We start from the raw sequence: 16,093 nt of genomic DNA on the forward strand, positions 1-16,093 counted from the left end.
TCATTTTGCGGAATTCTTTTCAGGGCTGGCTTCAATGGACTTACTGGAGTTGTCCACTGGCTTAAGATCTAGAATTAGCCCTAACGTAAAAAACAGTGGGTATTGTTAAAAAAGGTGCAGGAAGCTGCAGCTGTGTTGGTGCTAACAGAAGCAGTGGTTGCTTAGTCACTTCTGAAAAGCAGGACAAAAAATCTTCACCACAGTTCAAAACCTCACTGAGGCCAGGTCTACAGTAGACATTAAAGATGATTGTAGATACACGAGTCTTGCTACGGCAATTGCTAGAATTGACTCACAGAGAGAGGTCAACAGGAGAAACTTTTTTTGTTGATCTCCCTTACTCCTTATAATATTGAGGCATACAGGGACTGACTGTCAACCCCAGACAGTTCAATTTCGTGCATTCTTACCAGGCATGCGAAATTGAACCCTAGAAGATTGACTCTGACCGGGTCAATCTCACACATAGTGAAGACATACCCTTAGTACAGGAAGTAGTGGGGCCTGGAGTTTGGAATATTTTTCGAAAAGGCCATAACTTCAATATCCCACGCTTAGCTCTTATTGTCTACTTCATTCTTTTCAAAATTACCACTGTCTCTTAATGACACAATTCCCAATGAGTGTTCACAGACAAAGAAAAAATGACCTAAAAGTAAAGATTTAATTAAATTTTATTTATTGGTTCTATTGTTAAATTACACAATCGAAGTCAGTAGATCAGTTTGTAAATCTACACAAGAAGACAGCAATCTACAGTGGAAATCAGTAGAATTTATATGTTTATGACAAAATCTTATAGTCTTATAGTCATACGTCCCCTATATACAATGAACAGTATACACAAAGAAAATGCAACTAGTTTTTGTAAATCATGCACACCACAGCATAAAAATGAAATGAATCTTCTGCAGCAGGCCCTCCGACCGGCTTCAGTGTATGCCCTGTTCACAGAAATGCCTTTCGGTTTCAGGAGTGGATTATTTTCCCCCTTCAAAACCAAAATACATTTGACACACCATATTGGCGAGTGGACTTCTGCATAAAAAGAATGCACTGCATGTGAAGTTATTTTATTCCCCACATGGCTACGATAATTCATTTTATTCTTCTCCAGTTTTCTCAGTCAACACCTCCACCAGAATGTCTGATGTAACAGGACCTCTCGACAACTCAGGCATGGCGCCCCAGAGGTGAGCTGTAAAGCCTTCGAATTTCATGTCTCCTACCTTACTGGGACATCTAACATTACAGATGAGAGGATATAACAGAAATCAGCATTGGGTGCATCATACATATTGGAACAAGGCAGGCCATGTTCGGACAGCTTCCCTCTCTCAGCAATAGCCAAGGCACAGGGGCCGAGGGTGGGGCTTGGTGGGGGGTCAGTTGAGTTAACACAAGATTACACAAAATATAACAAGCACATAAATTGAAATTGCCAGTTAGTACAATGCTTGAGAGCATGGTGGTCTACACATAAAATTTCTAAGCTTGCCTAATTTATAACTTGAATCTTTACAGTTGTTTTGCATAGAGATTTGTACGATCAAATCACATTTCTTGTCCTTACCCCTGACGTCGTCACCCTGTGGCTTCCAAGTTAAAGCTAGGTGCTATTGCCAATAAAAGGCACCCTCTAGGCCTGATCCAGATGAGACTGGGTGACAGGAGTACTTTCAGAATGATCTTGAAACCAAGAGCCTCAGCAACATCTTTCTTGAGTCAGGTACTCATCCCATTTTACTGCACAACCTTCTTTTACTGTATAACTATGGCTATATACTCATATTTGTTGCAATCTCTTATAATTGTCTGCAGTCTGTCAGCACTAAAAAGGGCTCTAAACCATTAGAAAAAAAGAGCCTGATTTTTACATTCCATAGTAAAGAATTATTAAAAAGCAAGTTCAAGTGTACATCTACGTCAATTGCTCACGAATAGCCAAAGCAATTATTTGAAAAATGTTGCCAGGATTTGAAATGGTTTTATTTTTGTTTAGACAGACACCATAGAAACATTCACAAGATAATTTTTAGACAGACTCTTCCGCCTTAAATTACCAAATATTCAATAGCAGTTGGCAAATGCAACAACATGTATTCCAAGGGTCAAGAAAAACATTTATATCTCAATACTATACAGAAGTACCATTGTGAGAAACTACATGAAACGAAGATATGCCATAATTTTTCAGAATGTCTAAAATTATACTGCCATGAAAAATTCTTAAAATAGTGCCCTTAACACTGACTTTCCATTCAGAAAAGTGTAGTGTTGCTTTTCTAACATGAGACAGACCCGAGTTTAAAACTCTTAGTGGCAGGTAGAAAAAGTTTAAAATATTAATTATATGTATAACTAGATAAAATTATTTCTATTCTTTTTAAAAGCCAATATTACGCACAAAAGGAGTAAATATTTTCCTCTAAAACTTTATTCATTTCAAATATTTCTTTATTCATTTATTTATTTCAGTTTATTTCACTGTTTTGTAACTTGGTAAATATTGCAAGAAGTTGGGGGCCTTAAAAATACATAATTAAACTTACAGAGGAAAGGTTTCGCACATACGCTTTACTATGTGTGTGCATTAATCACTTATTACTAGAAAATCAGCTTGCTTCCAAGGGAGGTTTAGGAATGCATCACGTTGGATACCAACACCCCATTTTTACCCACGATTAATTTAAGAACTTTTATTTCCACATGTCCAAGCGACAATTCTCAGAGAGCTCACCTGTCTTTTGTGTTTCATAAATAATCCAACAAACCTAAAAAGGACAATTTAATTATACGTTAAATTTAAGTTTTCCACATACAGTACAACATTTAATGCAAAGGCAACATTTTAACCTCTTTTGCTTCAGATATTTAAGAAGCATAATTTGTTTGGACTAACATTGTCTTCTATGATTCGTATGGTTTTTGTTTATGGTATTCAACTAGTCTAACTTAAAAGAGTTCAGTGCCCATTACCGCCACTGCTCCACATTCCCTATGTAATCAGTCGTTGAATTGTCCTCACTCTGTTCTTTATTGTGGGCTTGTTTTGCCTTCAGGATCTTCCGTTGCTCCTGGCGCTTCCGTCGGGCTTCCTGGTGTTCCTTCTGTCTCATGTACTGATACCTTTGCAAAAAAAGGTCTTTTGCATAATCGTACAACTCCATGTCTAAAAAATTGAGGGTCTCGATCTGTTTTTGAGTCTGCTCATCGATTTCCACACTAGAGGCCCTTGTACTATTATACTGTGTGAATGGCGCAATGAAGTTCATGTTAAAAGTTTTTTCAAACAGATACTGAGTCTTCCTCTGAAACTCTGTAAGGCCAAAGAAAGCCATACGTTTCAGGTTCTCCTTTGCACTGTCTAGGAGAACCTTGTTTCTTTGCTCCTCTGGCATGACAGACAAGTTGTAACATCCAACCAAGCTCAGGTCAGACAGCATGCGGACCTGCCGATTATTGGCCAGATTGTACGGACAATCCATAAATTCCTTAAGAGAACAGCCTGACCAGTCGTCCCCTGTGTAGCAACTTGGTAACTCTTCAGTAGTTGGCGATCTTCCATCACACACGTGTAAGGAAGCCTTCCACGTTGCTCCTCTCTGGACATGTCTCCATTCACTCAAATATCGGGACACGGGGTCACGCAGGATTGTAATGTAGTAAAAGTTCCTGAGAAGGAGGGGAAAAAAAGAAAAGGTGTTTAACTCGGTGGATCTCTGGAGACATTGCTTTAACAGCCACAATCTAGGGACGTTCGAATAGCTAGTTAATAAACTTCAGAAATTCTAAGGAAAAGTGTTTTGCAAAACAATAAACCTAAATCCCTGATGGGAATGTAAAAGCTACACGGAAGCTCTTCTCTCCACCTAATCTCCCTACTTACTATGAGGTTCGTATTTAGAGACAAAGTATAATTTATTCTGACTTTACAAACAGTGCTGGATGGCCCAGATGCTAAATTCCTTTTTGTCGTCCACCGACACACAGCAAAATGTGCCTCTTCCCTGACTGGAGGGGAGCATTTACTACGTCTGTGTCTACACTAGGGATTGATACCCAAGAATGGCTGCTAGTGGGCAGGCCTGCGGAGAGCAATTTCAGGCCCCGGGGCAGGACAGTCAATGGGCCCCCATGCACACACAAGCCAGGCCTGCACAGACACAGCCTGCCTCACATTTGGGCTGTCCATGCTCTGCTGAGTGCGCTCTTCTGGTGCAGCCAGGGCTTCTGCATGCCTGTCTGGTAGGGCCGCCAGCTCTTTGTGCAAACACAAAGCCACTTCCCTGCCCCTGCCCCCTTTCCTGAGGCCACATCCCTGTTCCAGCCCTTCTACGAGGCCGCACCCCCCCTCATTCCACCCCTTCTCTCCGTTGCTCACTCTCGCCCATCTGCTTTCCATCAGGCTTGGGGTTGGGATGTGGAGGCAGGTGCCGGCGCTGGGAGGGTGTCTGTGGGGGGAAGGGGAGAATGGGGAGATGCAGGCTCTGGAGTGAGGCCAGGGTTAGGGTGTAGGCGGTGGGCGGCACTTACTTCAGGCGACGAGTGACTGTCACACCCCTCTGGCAACATCTCCTAGGCAGAGAGGCCAGGGAGTCATTAGCTTGCCACTGCCCACAGGCAGTGCCTCCGCAGCTCCCATTGTCTATAGTTACTGTCCAATCACAGCTGCTGAGTCAGCACTTGGGTAGGGGCAACACATGGTGCGCCACCTGCTGGGCCACAGGTCATGCCAGCCACTTCCAGGAGTGTCGTGCAGCAGGGGCGGGCAGGAAGCCTGCACTGCTGGTGCCAGTGGCAGCTGGGGGCTCCCAGGCCCTTTTAAATCATCCAAACCCCTAGGCAATTCTTCACAACTCCCCTTGGTGCACCTGCTGCTGGGAGCCATAGTGTAGACAGCACTCTGGGTGAGTCCCGTGTTTTCCACCACTGTGTCAAAATGGCTCGCTTCAGCACAGCAGGCCCCTGTGCAGAAAGGGGTGTAGCAGCTGGCATATCTCCCCTGTGCACAGCGCTTCTGGAGCCATCCTAGGGGTGCCTCCCAGAAAGCTCAATGGCTCTTGATGCCAGTCGCAACTTCCTGGAACTAAGTAAGAACTGATCAGACTCTCAACCCAAGTCACCTTCATTCAGTCCTGGAGGAACATGTATAACCTCTAACTGGAGTCTTGCTGCCTGGGCTGTGTGGGAGTGTGTCTAACTTGTCTGGCCATGTGTCTTTCACTGGGGCTTCTGCTGCCCTCACACCACCCATCCTCAGTGGAGCAATACATTCTGGGAGCTGACTTTTCTGATGAGGGGAATTGCGGCTGATTCTGATGTGGGACACCAGGAGCCAGTCAGAGCCTGACAGAAACCTGGGAGCCAAAGGGAGACTCCAGCACAGTCAGAGAAGAACCAAAAAGGCTTTGGGGCTCATCTGAGCCCAACGTCCAAACCTTCTAAGATTCCAACACTGGAGGAAAGGGTCAGACCCTCCCCTGATCAGTACCTTGGTACCTTGGCTCCCCAGAGTGGAGCAGGCACCAGCAAATGCGATATTCAGTGCCTTACTCTGCAGTGTTTGCACACAAGAAGATGTGTTTGGGATCATTACAGACAAACATGCAGTTTGGGGAAGACGTTAAATTAAGTTTTAATGTTTAGTAGCTTAGTGCTTTCTTTAATACTGTCAAATATCGGAGGGGTAGCCGTGTTAGTCTGGATCTGTAACAGCAACGAAGGGTCCTGTGGCACCTTATAGACTAACAGAAAAGTTCTGACCATGAGCTTTCGTGAGCACAGACTCACTTCATCCATGTGCTCACGAAAGCTCATGGTCAGAACTTTTCTGTTAGTCTATAAGGTGCCACAGGACCCTTCGTTGCTCTTTAATACTGAGTGCCCTCGTTCATGTGCTCTGGTGCAGGCAAGCCATTCATTCATCTCAAATAACTACATACCTGTGACGGACTAATAAATTGAATCCTTTCAATTCAAATAAATGTGTTCCTTGTACAACAGTGACATCTTCTGGTATGACGGAGGTCAGCTGTAGCCAGCTGGGTCGCAGGATATTAAAAGTGAGGTTGTATCTTGTGTTGGATCTCCTTCTGTTGGTGAGAGAGAGGGAAGATTTCAAATCACACAGAGTGAAAGAAGAGCTCTGTGTGGCTTGAAAGCTTGCATCTCTCGCCAGCAGAAGATGGTCTGCTAAAAGATACAACCTCACCCGCCTGGCCTCTCTAATCTTCTGATCTTGTAAGTTATAGTCCACAAGATGCTGCCACAGACACAAGCCTTTAATTTCACTGGAGTGAAATAAGCTGACAGGCAAGGCTTCAACAAAGGAGTCATTGCACGATATATTTATTTTGGTCTAATACCAGTGCACCAAAAGGAAACAGGAAAAAAGATAAGTAGAGGAAATTAAATGATGCATTATATTGCTCTGGAACAAAAGGATTTTCGGCCGCAGCACTGGTTTCTGTCTTGAGCACCACAATAATGATTATGTGCAGAAAAAGAATTGTTCATAAGAAGCACGAGCTCCTGCTTAAACATATATTTTGTTAAGCAGTAAAAAGAATGGTGTAAATAGCATGAAAGCACAGTTTTATGTGCTGCGCTGTAACAGCAGCAACCAGAAAGTGCTACAGGCTGGATTTACAGGCCACTATATCTATGGGACACTTTAAAACTGAGTGGGAAGAGAGGTTTTTCTAGTTGGCCTATGATAGATATGTCATTGCCCCCACGGAAGCGCACAGGGTGGAATTTAAGCTGTGAAGCTTCAGGGACAAGCTACGCACAGTATCGACTTATGTACTGAGATGTCAACGATAACGGTAGAGGAGGAACAGTTGTGCTTTACAACAGAGACACAAAGAGGCACAGCAGAGCAGGCAGCATAGTGAACCCTGTGCCCAGAGCCCGGCTAGCATTAAAACCAGGCCCCTTTTCATATACTAATGGGCTATACCCTGGGTAGCATGCTTAGGACTCGGCACAAAATGCCGTAGCAAGCTCTGATTCAAGCTGGGCTGTAGCCAAGGTAAATAATCTTCTTTTGCTTAATGGCTGGTGTCCTTCCTGTCAAACAATTATCCCTTCCCTCTTCCTTTTGCTTTTTGCTTGAGCAAACCAGAGGCTGCAAAGACAGAACATTAGCCAGGACTAGCCAAGGAAGGAGCTAAGGAAAAAGGACAACACGATTAGGCAGCCTGCATGTATTGAGTAATGCCCTGGTTGTTTTAGTTCATAGCACCTCATCCAGGGGCATGTCCACAAGAGTTCCTCAGCAGCAGGAATCCTTCTTGGAAAGGACATCTTGAGTGGACTTCAGTGTGAAATGGGTAAAGAGTAACACTGCCTAGAGGCTTCAGAGTAAGCTTTTTCTAAAGCCAAACCAATGAGCTATTAGGGAGCTGAGCAATGGCACTATGACTAGTGTAAGGTCTGGCATGGGCTGGCACATTGGCCGGGGGTAATGAATACCAAGTGTTACCTGACCATCATCCTCTCTGGTGGAGTTAGGAGTGGGAGTGCCAGATCCAAAGAGAGAGTCATCTAGTCTGAAGGGTGTTCTAGGCCTGGCACATACGGCAATCGGTGTGTGCCCTGTTCTCAGTGCTGGTTTTACCATTAAATCAGTCAACCCCTCAAGCTAAAAAATACTAATGCTGTGTACACACACCCCACATCTATATCTGCATTACCATAAAACAGGACAAGCAGGAATTAACCCTACAATGGCTAAGCTGCTAAAAGCCAGCAAGATTAGCAAAAGTACAAGAAGGTACAAGGGCAAGGGTTGATACAAGCTGACCGGCCAAAGGCAATATTTGTACCAATCCTGGAGACAGGAGATGCTGCCAATCAGAATAATTAGAAATACAAGATTACCAGCAGCACCAGGAGAAATCATGTCAACAAATTAAAGCCAGTTGTAAAGGGGGTAGTAGCCAAGTTCAAACAAAGGCAAAGTTATATTGATCAGAACTTCATGCTCTGACAGTTGAGGGGTAAAAAGTCAGAATGGAGTTTAAAGATTTGGTATGGTGGGCACCTTTATGGAAAGCAGTAAGATCACAAGGAATTTCAGATAAAATAAATGCAATGGCTCCTGATGGACCATAAGAACCGGTAAAACATGCTTCAACTGGTTAAACTCAAAGTTTGATGTGAGAGAAAGGGGCATGGAATCACCACCACTTTCGTCATGTTCTTAAGATGGGACATTAAGAATACTATAGACTAGCTGGAAGCCAGGAGGCTGGATGGTCTAGAGTTAAGCTCCTTAGTTGATGCAGATGACATATATTGACAGCCATGTTGGAATTAACGACGATACTCTCTGCTACCTTGGAAAACTGGTGTAGTCAACTTGGACTCACAATAAATGCCAAGATGAAGCGGTTGCATCTTGGCAAAGGGATAATAGATGAAGTCTTGACATGTAGCAGTGAATTCCTGAAACAAGTAGAATCTTAGTTACCTGTAGGAAGATTGATCAGTGCTGATAGTTCCATCAAGGACAAGTATAAAAGGAAAGGAGCCTTAGTGCTCCACAGAAATGGATGAAATTATGGCCTGATAAAACATTGACTGTATTGCTCTGTGGGCTGGAAGTACCTGCATTAAACAAAACAGACATCAGAAGACTGGAGGGCAAGAGAGAAGACAGATGTTCAGAAGGGAGTAGCTGTAAAATGACACAATTTCAAGACAAATGAAAAAAGTTAAAAGTACAGGAGGTGATATCAGGATGTGGGAATCAGCTACAATCAAAAAGATGATGGTGAAGACACCGAAGAAGACAAACAGAGGGAAGGGATGTCAAAGAATATAATGGAAGCACAACTATTGTCACTAGAAGCTGACAACTGACTGGATGGTAGGACACCATAGGCAGAGACGTGACAAAGTTTGGCTTAATGGAAGAACAAGCATAGACCCAAATGAATGGCAATGATACACTTCTGCTTGTGTCCAGAAAGATGTTCTGGTTTGAGAAAGAGGATATATAAATATTACAAAAATATTTTTCAGTGAAAATGGTATGTCATACTTCAGAGTAGAGAGACCATGTAGATCAGGTGATATCCTTTATAGGACCAACTTCTACTGATGAAAGAGACAAGCTCTGGAACTACTGATAGCTCTTCTGAGCACTGTTTAGCAAAATAAGTGCTCTGTGTAGCTGGAAATTTTGCCTCTTTTATAATCAGAAGTTGATCCCAACTTGCTTGCCTTTTCTCTCTGATATTCTCATGCTAACAAGCTATAATACTGCCTCAAACAGCATATTTTATAGTAAAATATGAGCTTTTCTACATACTGAATCCATATTCTCAATTCCAATAATATAGGGTGGTACGAAAATACTATGGATTGCAAATTAAAACACATCATTCTAAACACTGTTTTTCACTTTCACCACTTTGGGCCCACAACTAACTGCTCACAGCCACGGAATTGTCTGCACATTTTTGCAAGAGTACTGGGTTCATGATAGTCGGCAGTGACACCAGAGAGACATTTTCAGCGTGCTCTGTTTAAGGAACTGAAGGCATTTTCTAAGTAAACAAAAGTTAATGTCACGGATTTCTGCTCCTTCAGGACTGAACAAACAGTAGCAATCATTCCATAACTCTCCTATCCCCACTTCACTACTGATGCTTATTTTACTTCTCCACCACAATACTGTAATACTGTCATCTTTCCAACTGGCATCCTTGCTGCTATCAGTATGTGGGATATTAATTTGTTCTTAAGGTTCTAACAGTACAGCTTGATAAACAACAACTAGCCTGTTATTTCTCATTGTTTCCCACAGAAGAAAAGCCACTAGGTGTCATTGTTTTACAGACAATGGCCGGATACAAAAAGTCTGAGGCAGAGTAAGGCTGGAGAAAAAGCATGGACTATGATATTCTTCTTGTTTAAAAATACACATTTAAAAGGAGGGACAAAAATAAAATTAAAAATTTACAGAAACAGAAAAATTAGCAAGTAAAGCAAGAGACCACAGGGAGACCAAAACAGCATCTGATTTCTGGAGTGGAGCAGGAGAAAGGGTTCTGTAGGCAATTAGTCTTTGTCAGGCTTTCCCCTGTTTAAAGTATAGTAAGCGCTAGACGCCTCAGTTACAACAATAACAACAAGAAGTCCTGTGGCACCTTATAGACTAACAGATATCATACTAGCCACAACAATGTCATCTCACTGAAATAGCTGATACTTCCAGAACTGAACCAAAGGTCTTGCAACAGGACCGAGGAATATAGTTTTGCTAGTTCTGGTGTCAAATACATTCATGAATTGCAGCAAGAATAAAAATGTAATCTTTAAATCACAGATGCAAAGCGCAGCCAAACAGCCACATTGCCCATTACAATGATAGCAGGAACTTTTCTCTGGTGACTCTGTATACTTCAAAGGAGCCCCCAGGACCTCCATAATCACCATCATGACAGTGTTAGGGAGCATGCTGTACAAAGCAGCCCCTTCGAAGTATCATTCTGTAAATCCTAATCTGTAGAACAATAATATCCTCTTGGATTGTGTGTGCCGTCATTGTATGCAAAGTTATGAAGCATGACTTCTATGCGTCACTGAAATAGGCTGTGAGACTGCAAGATTCCCACAGCCAATCCTACAGGTACAACAAAGGACCACCCAGAGATGTGCTGATGGTCCTTTAAAGGGACCTCCACTCCTGACCACCATCCCATAGACTTAGGCAATGGAGAATGCCTGACCAATGGGACTCCCCAAGCCTCACATCACAGCAGGGATAGAAAAGAGAGGAAGTGACATCAATTGACCTCTCCCCGTCTCCCAAACCTGGAGGACGACCACTTTGAATGGGGGAAATATGGTTCCAGGCTGGAATGTAGTCCCAGCCTGTGTCCTGAGTAACTGTCACCTGCATGTATCATCTGTCAGGGTGAAATCCAGCTTGATTCAAATCCCTGCAGTGTGTGTACAACTTAGGCTACACCTCTATTATTTCATAAGTAACCAGCTTTGATCTCTGCACTTGCTTCATAGAATCATTTAAAACCTGTCTGTCTGTAGCGAACAGACCCAGTTTATATTTTATCCAAAACAGTGCATTTTGGCTGAAGTGCTTGAGAAATTTCAGCTCAGTTTACAAGGGCTAGTGGGTCTCCTCTCCACCCTGAGGGAGCTACTTCCCTAAACTATTTCATGAACTTGCACTGCCCAGGAGGCCTGGTGTAGCACAAGATGGTACAGTCCTGGGGTATAGGACTGAAGCTATGGGAATTGGCTGGAGCCTCACTACTGTTGGTTCACGAGTGGCTGGGAGATCATTCATGTAACTCAGTTGGGTGTGTCCCTGCCTGTGGATGGCCAAGTTCAGTACCTGTTTGCAGCTTACATCAGAATCACCATGTGAGGATTGCCAACAGCCAGGCTGGTGGGTGCTGGAGGGCTCAGCAGGCCCACAGTGCAGGTTCCACCCTGGGGTCCCCATTACACTGCCTGACTGGCTAATTGAGCATATTGCTGCTCCATAATAAAAGGCTGATTACTTTGGAGAACTTCCTATTCTCCTGGCAGGCAAGGAACTTTCCAATCTGCCATTCCCCTAAAATTGGCCATTTCCCTATGTTGGCTTGGAAGAATTGAGTGTTTACTTTTATAGATAATATCAATCGAGGTTTATTTTTAAGCCCTTTCCTCAATGTTTACCTATTTGAATTTTCGCTCACGCAGGAAATTATGAGGGAGCCAGCTGTCAGGGTGTGTGTGTTTGTGTCCAACTAATTATATAATGAGGGTAGATGCTAAGATTCAAAACACAAGTTGTCAACATCACATATCAAAAGACAGAAAATATCCTTAAATCAAATCTGAACTTCTCAAGCAGCATTTCTCTCTCTTTGCTTCTTTGTAAATTTCTGTCTTCACTGGTGGAAATATTTTTTCATCTGTTTGTGTGAAAATGGCATTGCTTGCTGACATTTGTTGATAAAAATCTAATCCTTCCAACCCTACTGATGATGCACAGTTGTGTTTACAAACTCTAGAGGGCTGGCAAAAATATATTCAAATGGTGGAAAATTGTCAAACTGGTGAATTTGCTTCCTTTTGTGTAGGACTGGAAAATAGTTGTGAATTTATCAAAACCATTTTAATCAACAAAAATTACATGGAAAATTAAAATTCTCTTTTGTTTAATCTGTGTGTAAAGTTAAGTCAATAGTTTTTTGTTTTGTTTTGTTTTGCTAGCACTACCTTCCTATCACATGAAAATGCCTTGTTTGAGGAACAACAGATGTATTTAATGTTAACCAATACCATTATTATGAGTAAAAGCAAAAAAAAAACCTAAATATAAACAGTACGCATTGAATTCATTTGGGGGAAATACGTCCAAACAAACATTGAAATGTGGACCCCTGGGGTGTTTTGAGTTTTACTCAACATCTGTAGAGTCTGGAAACTTAAGGGTTATCCGTCTGCCGAAGGGAACTCCAAATGTTTGTTCAGATGGAATGATATTATGGGCCTCAGCTGCATTACACACATCTCTCTCCAGTCTCCTGCTTATCTCTGCCTAGTTTTTCTCTTACACGTGGTCCTGCTTGGGCTTCCTAGGCACATCACCCACTGAAGACAAGGAATGGAAGGTCATCTTGTTAAACAGCAACCAGACCCAATCCCAAATATTTTGCAGATTTTTTCGAAACCCTAGTTTACCTGTGAAAACTTTACTGAAGAAAAAAAAAAAGTAGACCAGTTACTGGGTCACCACAAACTCCTTTTGTTGACATAAAACCTTTTTACTCCCTACACCAACTAGACATGGGTTGATGCTGGTGTCTGGGAACGATCTACTACAACTAGTAAGACATTTCAGTGCTTTGTGATTATTTTTATTACTGTACACAACAGCTTGTTCCTTCAGCTCATCTCTACGAGAACATCAAGCTTTTGAACTTTGAACTGCAATGATGTATGTATCTTACTCCCTCCAACTCAAGAAAGAAACCTACCCTCATGGTAACAACAGGTATTCAAGATGCTCCTGGTTTGCATGAGTATAAACAAAGAACAAAGAAGCTCACAGGTAGCTAAGGTGACCATATCTCCCAAGATCACCTAGGGGACGAGGGTGGAGGCCAGCGCTTCCCCCCTGCTTCTTTGAGCCTCAGGAAAGCAGCAGGGAGGGGGCAGCTGCAGCGCTTCCCACCCACCCCTCTCGACCCTTGGGGAAGTGGCAGGGACCGGGCAGCGGCAGTGCTTGCCCCGCTTTCACCAAGCCTGAAAGAAGGCAAAAGCAAGCAAACCTACTGGCTCCCTTTGTTGCAGACAGCACGTACTGTGCTCTCAGGACAGCGGATGTGCCTGAGCAGCAAATATGGGACAATTAGACCCTTTTATAAAATAAGCTGGGATGCCTTTTTGGCATCCCAAATACGGGACCGTCCCACTGAAAACGGGATGGATGGTCACCCCACGGGTAGCCTACGGACAAGGCTAATTCTGTGGCCAGTAAGTGCCAAGAGCTGGGTTTGACATTCATTTGTTCTTGACAATTCCCTGTGAGTAATTGCACCCTGGAGTAAAGCTGGGGGTTGAATGGTTTAACTGGGGGGAGAGGGAGAAAGAGAGAGCACCAATTCGACACCAGTTGTTCCACTTACCACATGATTTCAAGGTTAAGTATGTTCATTGTGGTACATGGGTGACTTGCTCATGCACTACATCTTACCATAGACAGAACCACCAGAGGGTGGGAGGCTGATTTCAGACTGACATACAGCAGTTTGGATGCTTATTCACACTGCTGGAATCTGCAGCACAGGATTGGATATCACACAATAAACTCTTGGGACTAGGTCTGTCTTTACTTCGCATTCATTCAGTGCACGTAAAGTGGCCCTGATGCCTGCTACCTTGACGTACTGCCACAGTACAAAGAAGTCAACACAATCAGAAATGGCTCTGTGCTGGTTGGAAAGACGGCATAAACAACCCCTCTTGGTATCCAGGTGCTTCCTCCCACGGACAGAGCCAAGAAGCACCTCAATAACTCTCTCAGGGTGTGGCAGCCTAGCCAAGTCAATTTGCTGGGGTGAATGTTGGCTAAGCACTCTGCTACACGGATGTTGTTGGGGATGTAAAATCCCATGTAACGTGGTAACTGGGTAAAAGTTAAGCTTAACCTGTTAACTGATTAAATGAGGCGGCAGGGGGCCTGGCTGACCAGGGGTGTCCCCTTTCACTGAGGCAGGCTGGAGAGACCCTGCCTGCATCCAACCCCGCCCCACTGGTAAATTGTAAGTGGTAAGCCTCAGCCATTTAGGGGGAGGCTTAGCAGTTAACCAGTTAGCAATTAACATCCATAGATGCTGGAGGTAAATGGAGAACTGCCATCACCAGGGCTATCAATTCTGCCTGGGGGTTAAAAGACAGACATTTTTGAAACTCAGGTTGGAATCCAGGATGTCGGTACACAGAGCCCAGTGACACGGCTAACGGGAAGGAGATGTGGCACACAGTCCTCCCTCTGTGTTAGCAAAGCTGTCGTCATCAGTGCAGAGACACAAGCATGCTCTGAGCCCCCAGTGTCTACTACTTAATATGTTATTCAGCTGGGCAGACTGAGCCAGGAGGCGCCTCCTGCAGCGACTTTCTCTGCTAAGCAGACACTGTCTGGTCTTTGAGCTAAGGCCGAGGAAGGACGGGGCTTCTGGCTGCATGTGAGGACAGTGATGTAAGCCAAAAGTTGACTTCTTTGTCTGAGGAGGAGATAGAAGAATGACCGTGCTGGCAGTGACCGCTGGCAGTAAAAAAGACTGCTGCTTGAATGATTGTCCCTTTGGAAAACTGGAAAGCCCCATTAGCTCCCTGGCACAGAGAAACTCAAAAGGACACATTTATCCAAGAGATTGGTTGAGATGAAACCAATCTGCTGCATTCTGAAAGAAGAGTCCGTGGTCACAGATTCCATCCACATCCCACTGCTCTAGCTCAGTGCAGAGATATGGCCCCGAGGTGGGAGTGTGAGGGCAGGGGGTGCGGGGCAGGGCAGACTCTGAATCTTCTTAACTTACAAATTTGAAAAAAAATGGTATTTTTGCTAAACTTTTAAAGTCAGTACACATATAGAAATGGAAGTCTGCAAATGTCTGCACATGGCATAAACCCCCAAGTGATTCTGGTCCTACCTAGAGTTAAGGAGCTCTTGAAAAACTCAGTGACTCAATATAGGATGCAGAAAATGTCAAGTGACTCCTCTTTGTTTATACTAATCTCCTGGTCCCAGATGCAGGAGTCCGCCCCTCTGCAGCAAAGTCTGGTCTTAACTAGGACTTCAGCATGGGCTCAAGTGCTTTGATAAATAGGGACGGGCTTCAGCAGGGACTTAAGTGTTTTGCTGAATTGGGAGCGGGCAGCTGGTTCCTTTGCTTAATGGAATCTATCAGAATTCTTCAGACTTAAGGTCCCGCACCATGGTTGCCTGATTGAGAGACATCTGGATACTGGTGACGTAAGGGTTAGGGTCCGACTCATTGGCATGGCATCTGAGCAAGGCTGAGAGCTCCTGACATGCCGATGGCTTCTCTTCCATTGAAAGGAATGGTCTTCTGAGAGAGTTAGCCATATGAGGACAGTTGGGCAAACTCAGCTCCAGGGTAAGCAGGAATGACTCTACTGGCTTTGATGGTGCTGCATCTGCTCATTTCAAGGCTGGAATCAGCCCTGTCTTTGTAGGCAGTGCTCTAAACAAAGCCCTGCGCACAGACTGCTGGCTTGGCATTGCCGTATATGTTGACACAGCGCTAACAAAGTTTGTTGGATTATACCACAGCTGAATCTCGCTCTGTGCATTTAAACCTCAGCAGGTCAAAAGTCCTCTTGGTGCCAGAGCAGAAGAGTACCGGTCCCTGGCACAGGCGAGAGGGCAGCTGTGCTGCTCAATAGCTCTTGGAAGGATCAGCTGCCATCCAGTAAAGGTGCGAGGCCTTTCATCTTAAACTCGCGCTTGATGGAGCTGTGAGCCAAGGCACTGAGAGACTGAAGCTGAGAACTAAGCACGCACCGTCCACGAATGTCCAAGTCTGTCAGTGAA

At 44.0% G+C, this 16,093-nt stretch overlaps 1 protein-coding gene across 1 annotated transcript in view; it reads right to left on the reverse strand.

Annotated features, from left to right (window-relative positions):
• Positions 1–2,421: 2,421 nt before the first annotated feature.
• Positions 2,422–16,093, reverse strand: part of HS6ST2 (heparan sulfate 6-O-sulfotransferase 2) — a 220,146-nt gene continuing 206,474 nt past the window's right edge. Inside the window, exon 2 of the mRNA XM_075007632.1 lies at positions 2,422–3,675. Coding sequence (XP_074863733.1) covers positions 2,976–3,675 — 700 coding nt within the window. The 3' untranslated portion in view covers positions 2,422–2,975. The remainder of the gene's footprint in view (positions 3,676–16,093) is intronic.

This window comes from Carettochelys insculpta, chromosome 13 (assembly GCF_033958435.1).
Source record: "Carettochelys insculpta isolate YL-2023 chromosome 13, ASM3395843v1, whole genome shotgun sequence".
Taxonomy (NCBI): Eukaryota; Metazoa; Chordata; order Testudines; family Carettochelyidae; genus Carettochelys; species Carettochelys insculpta.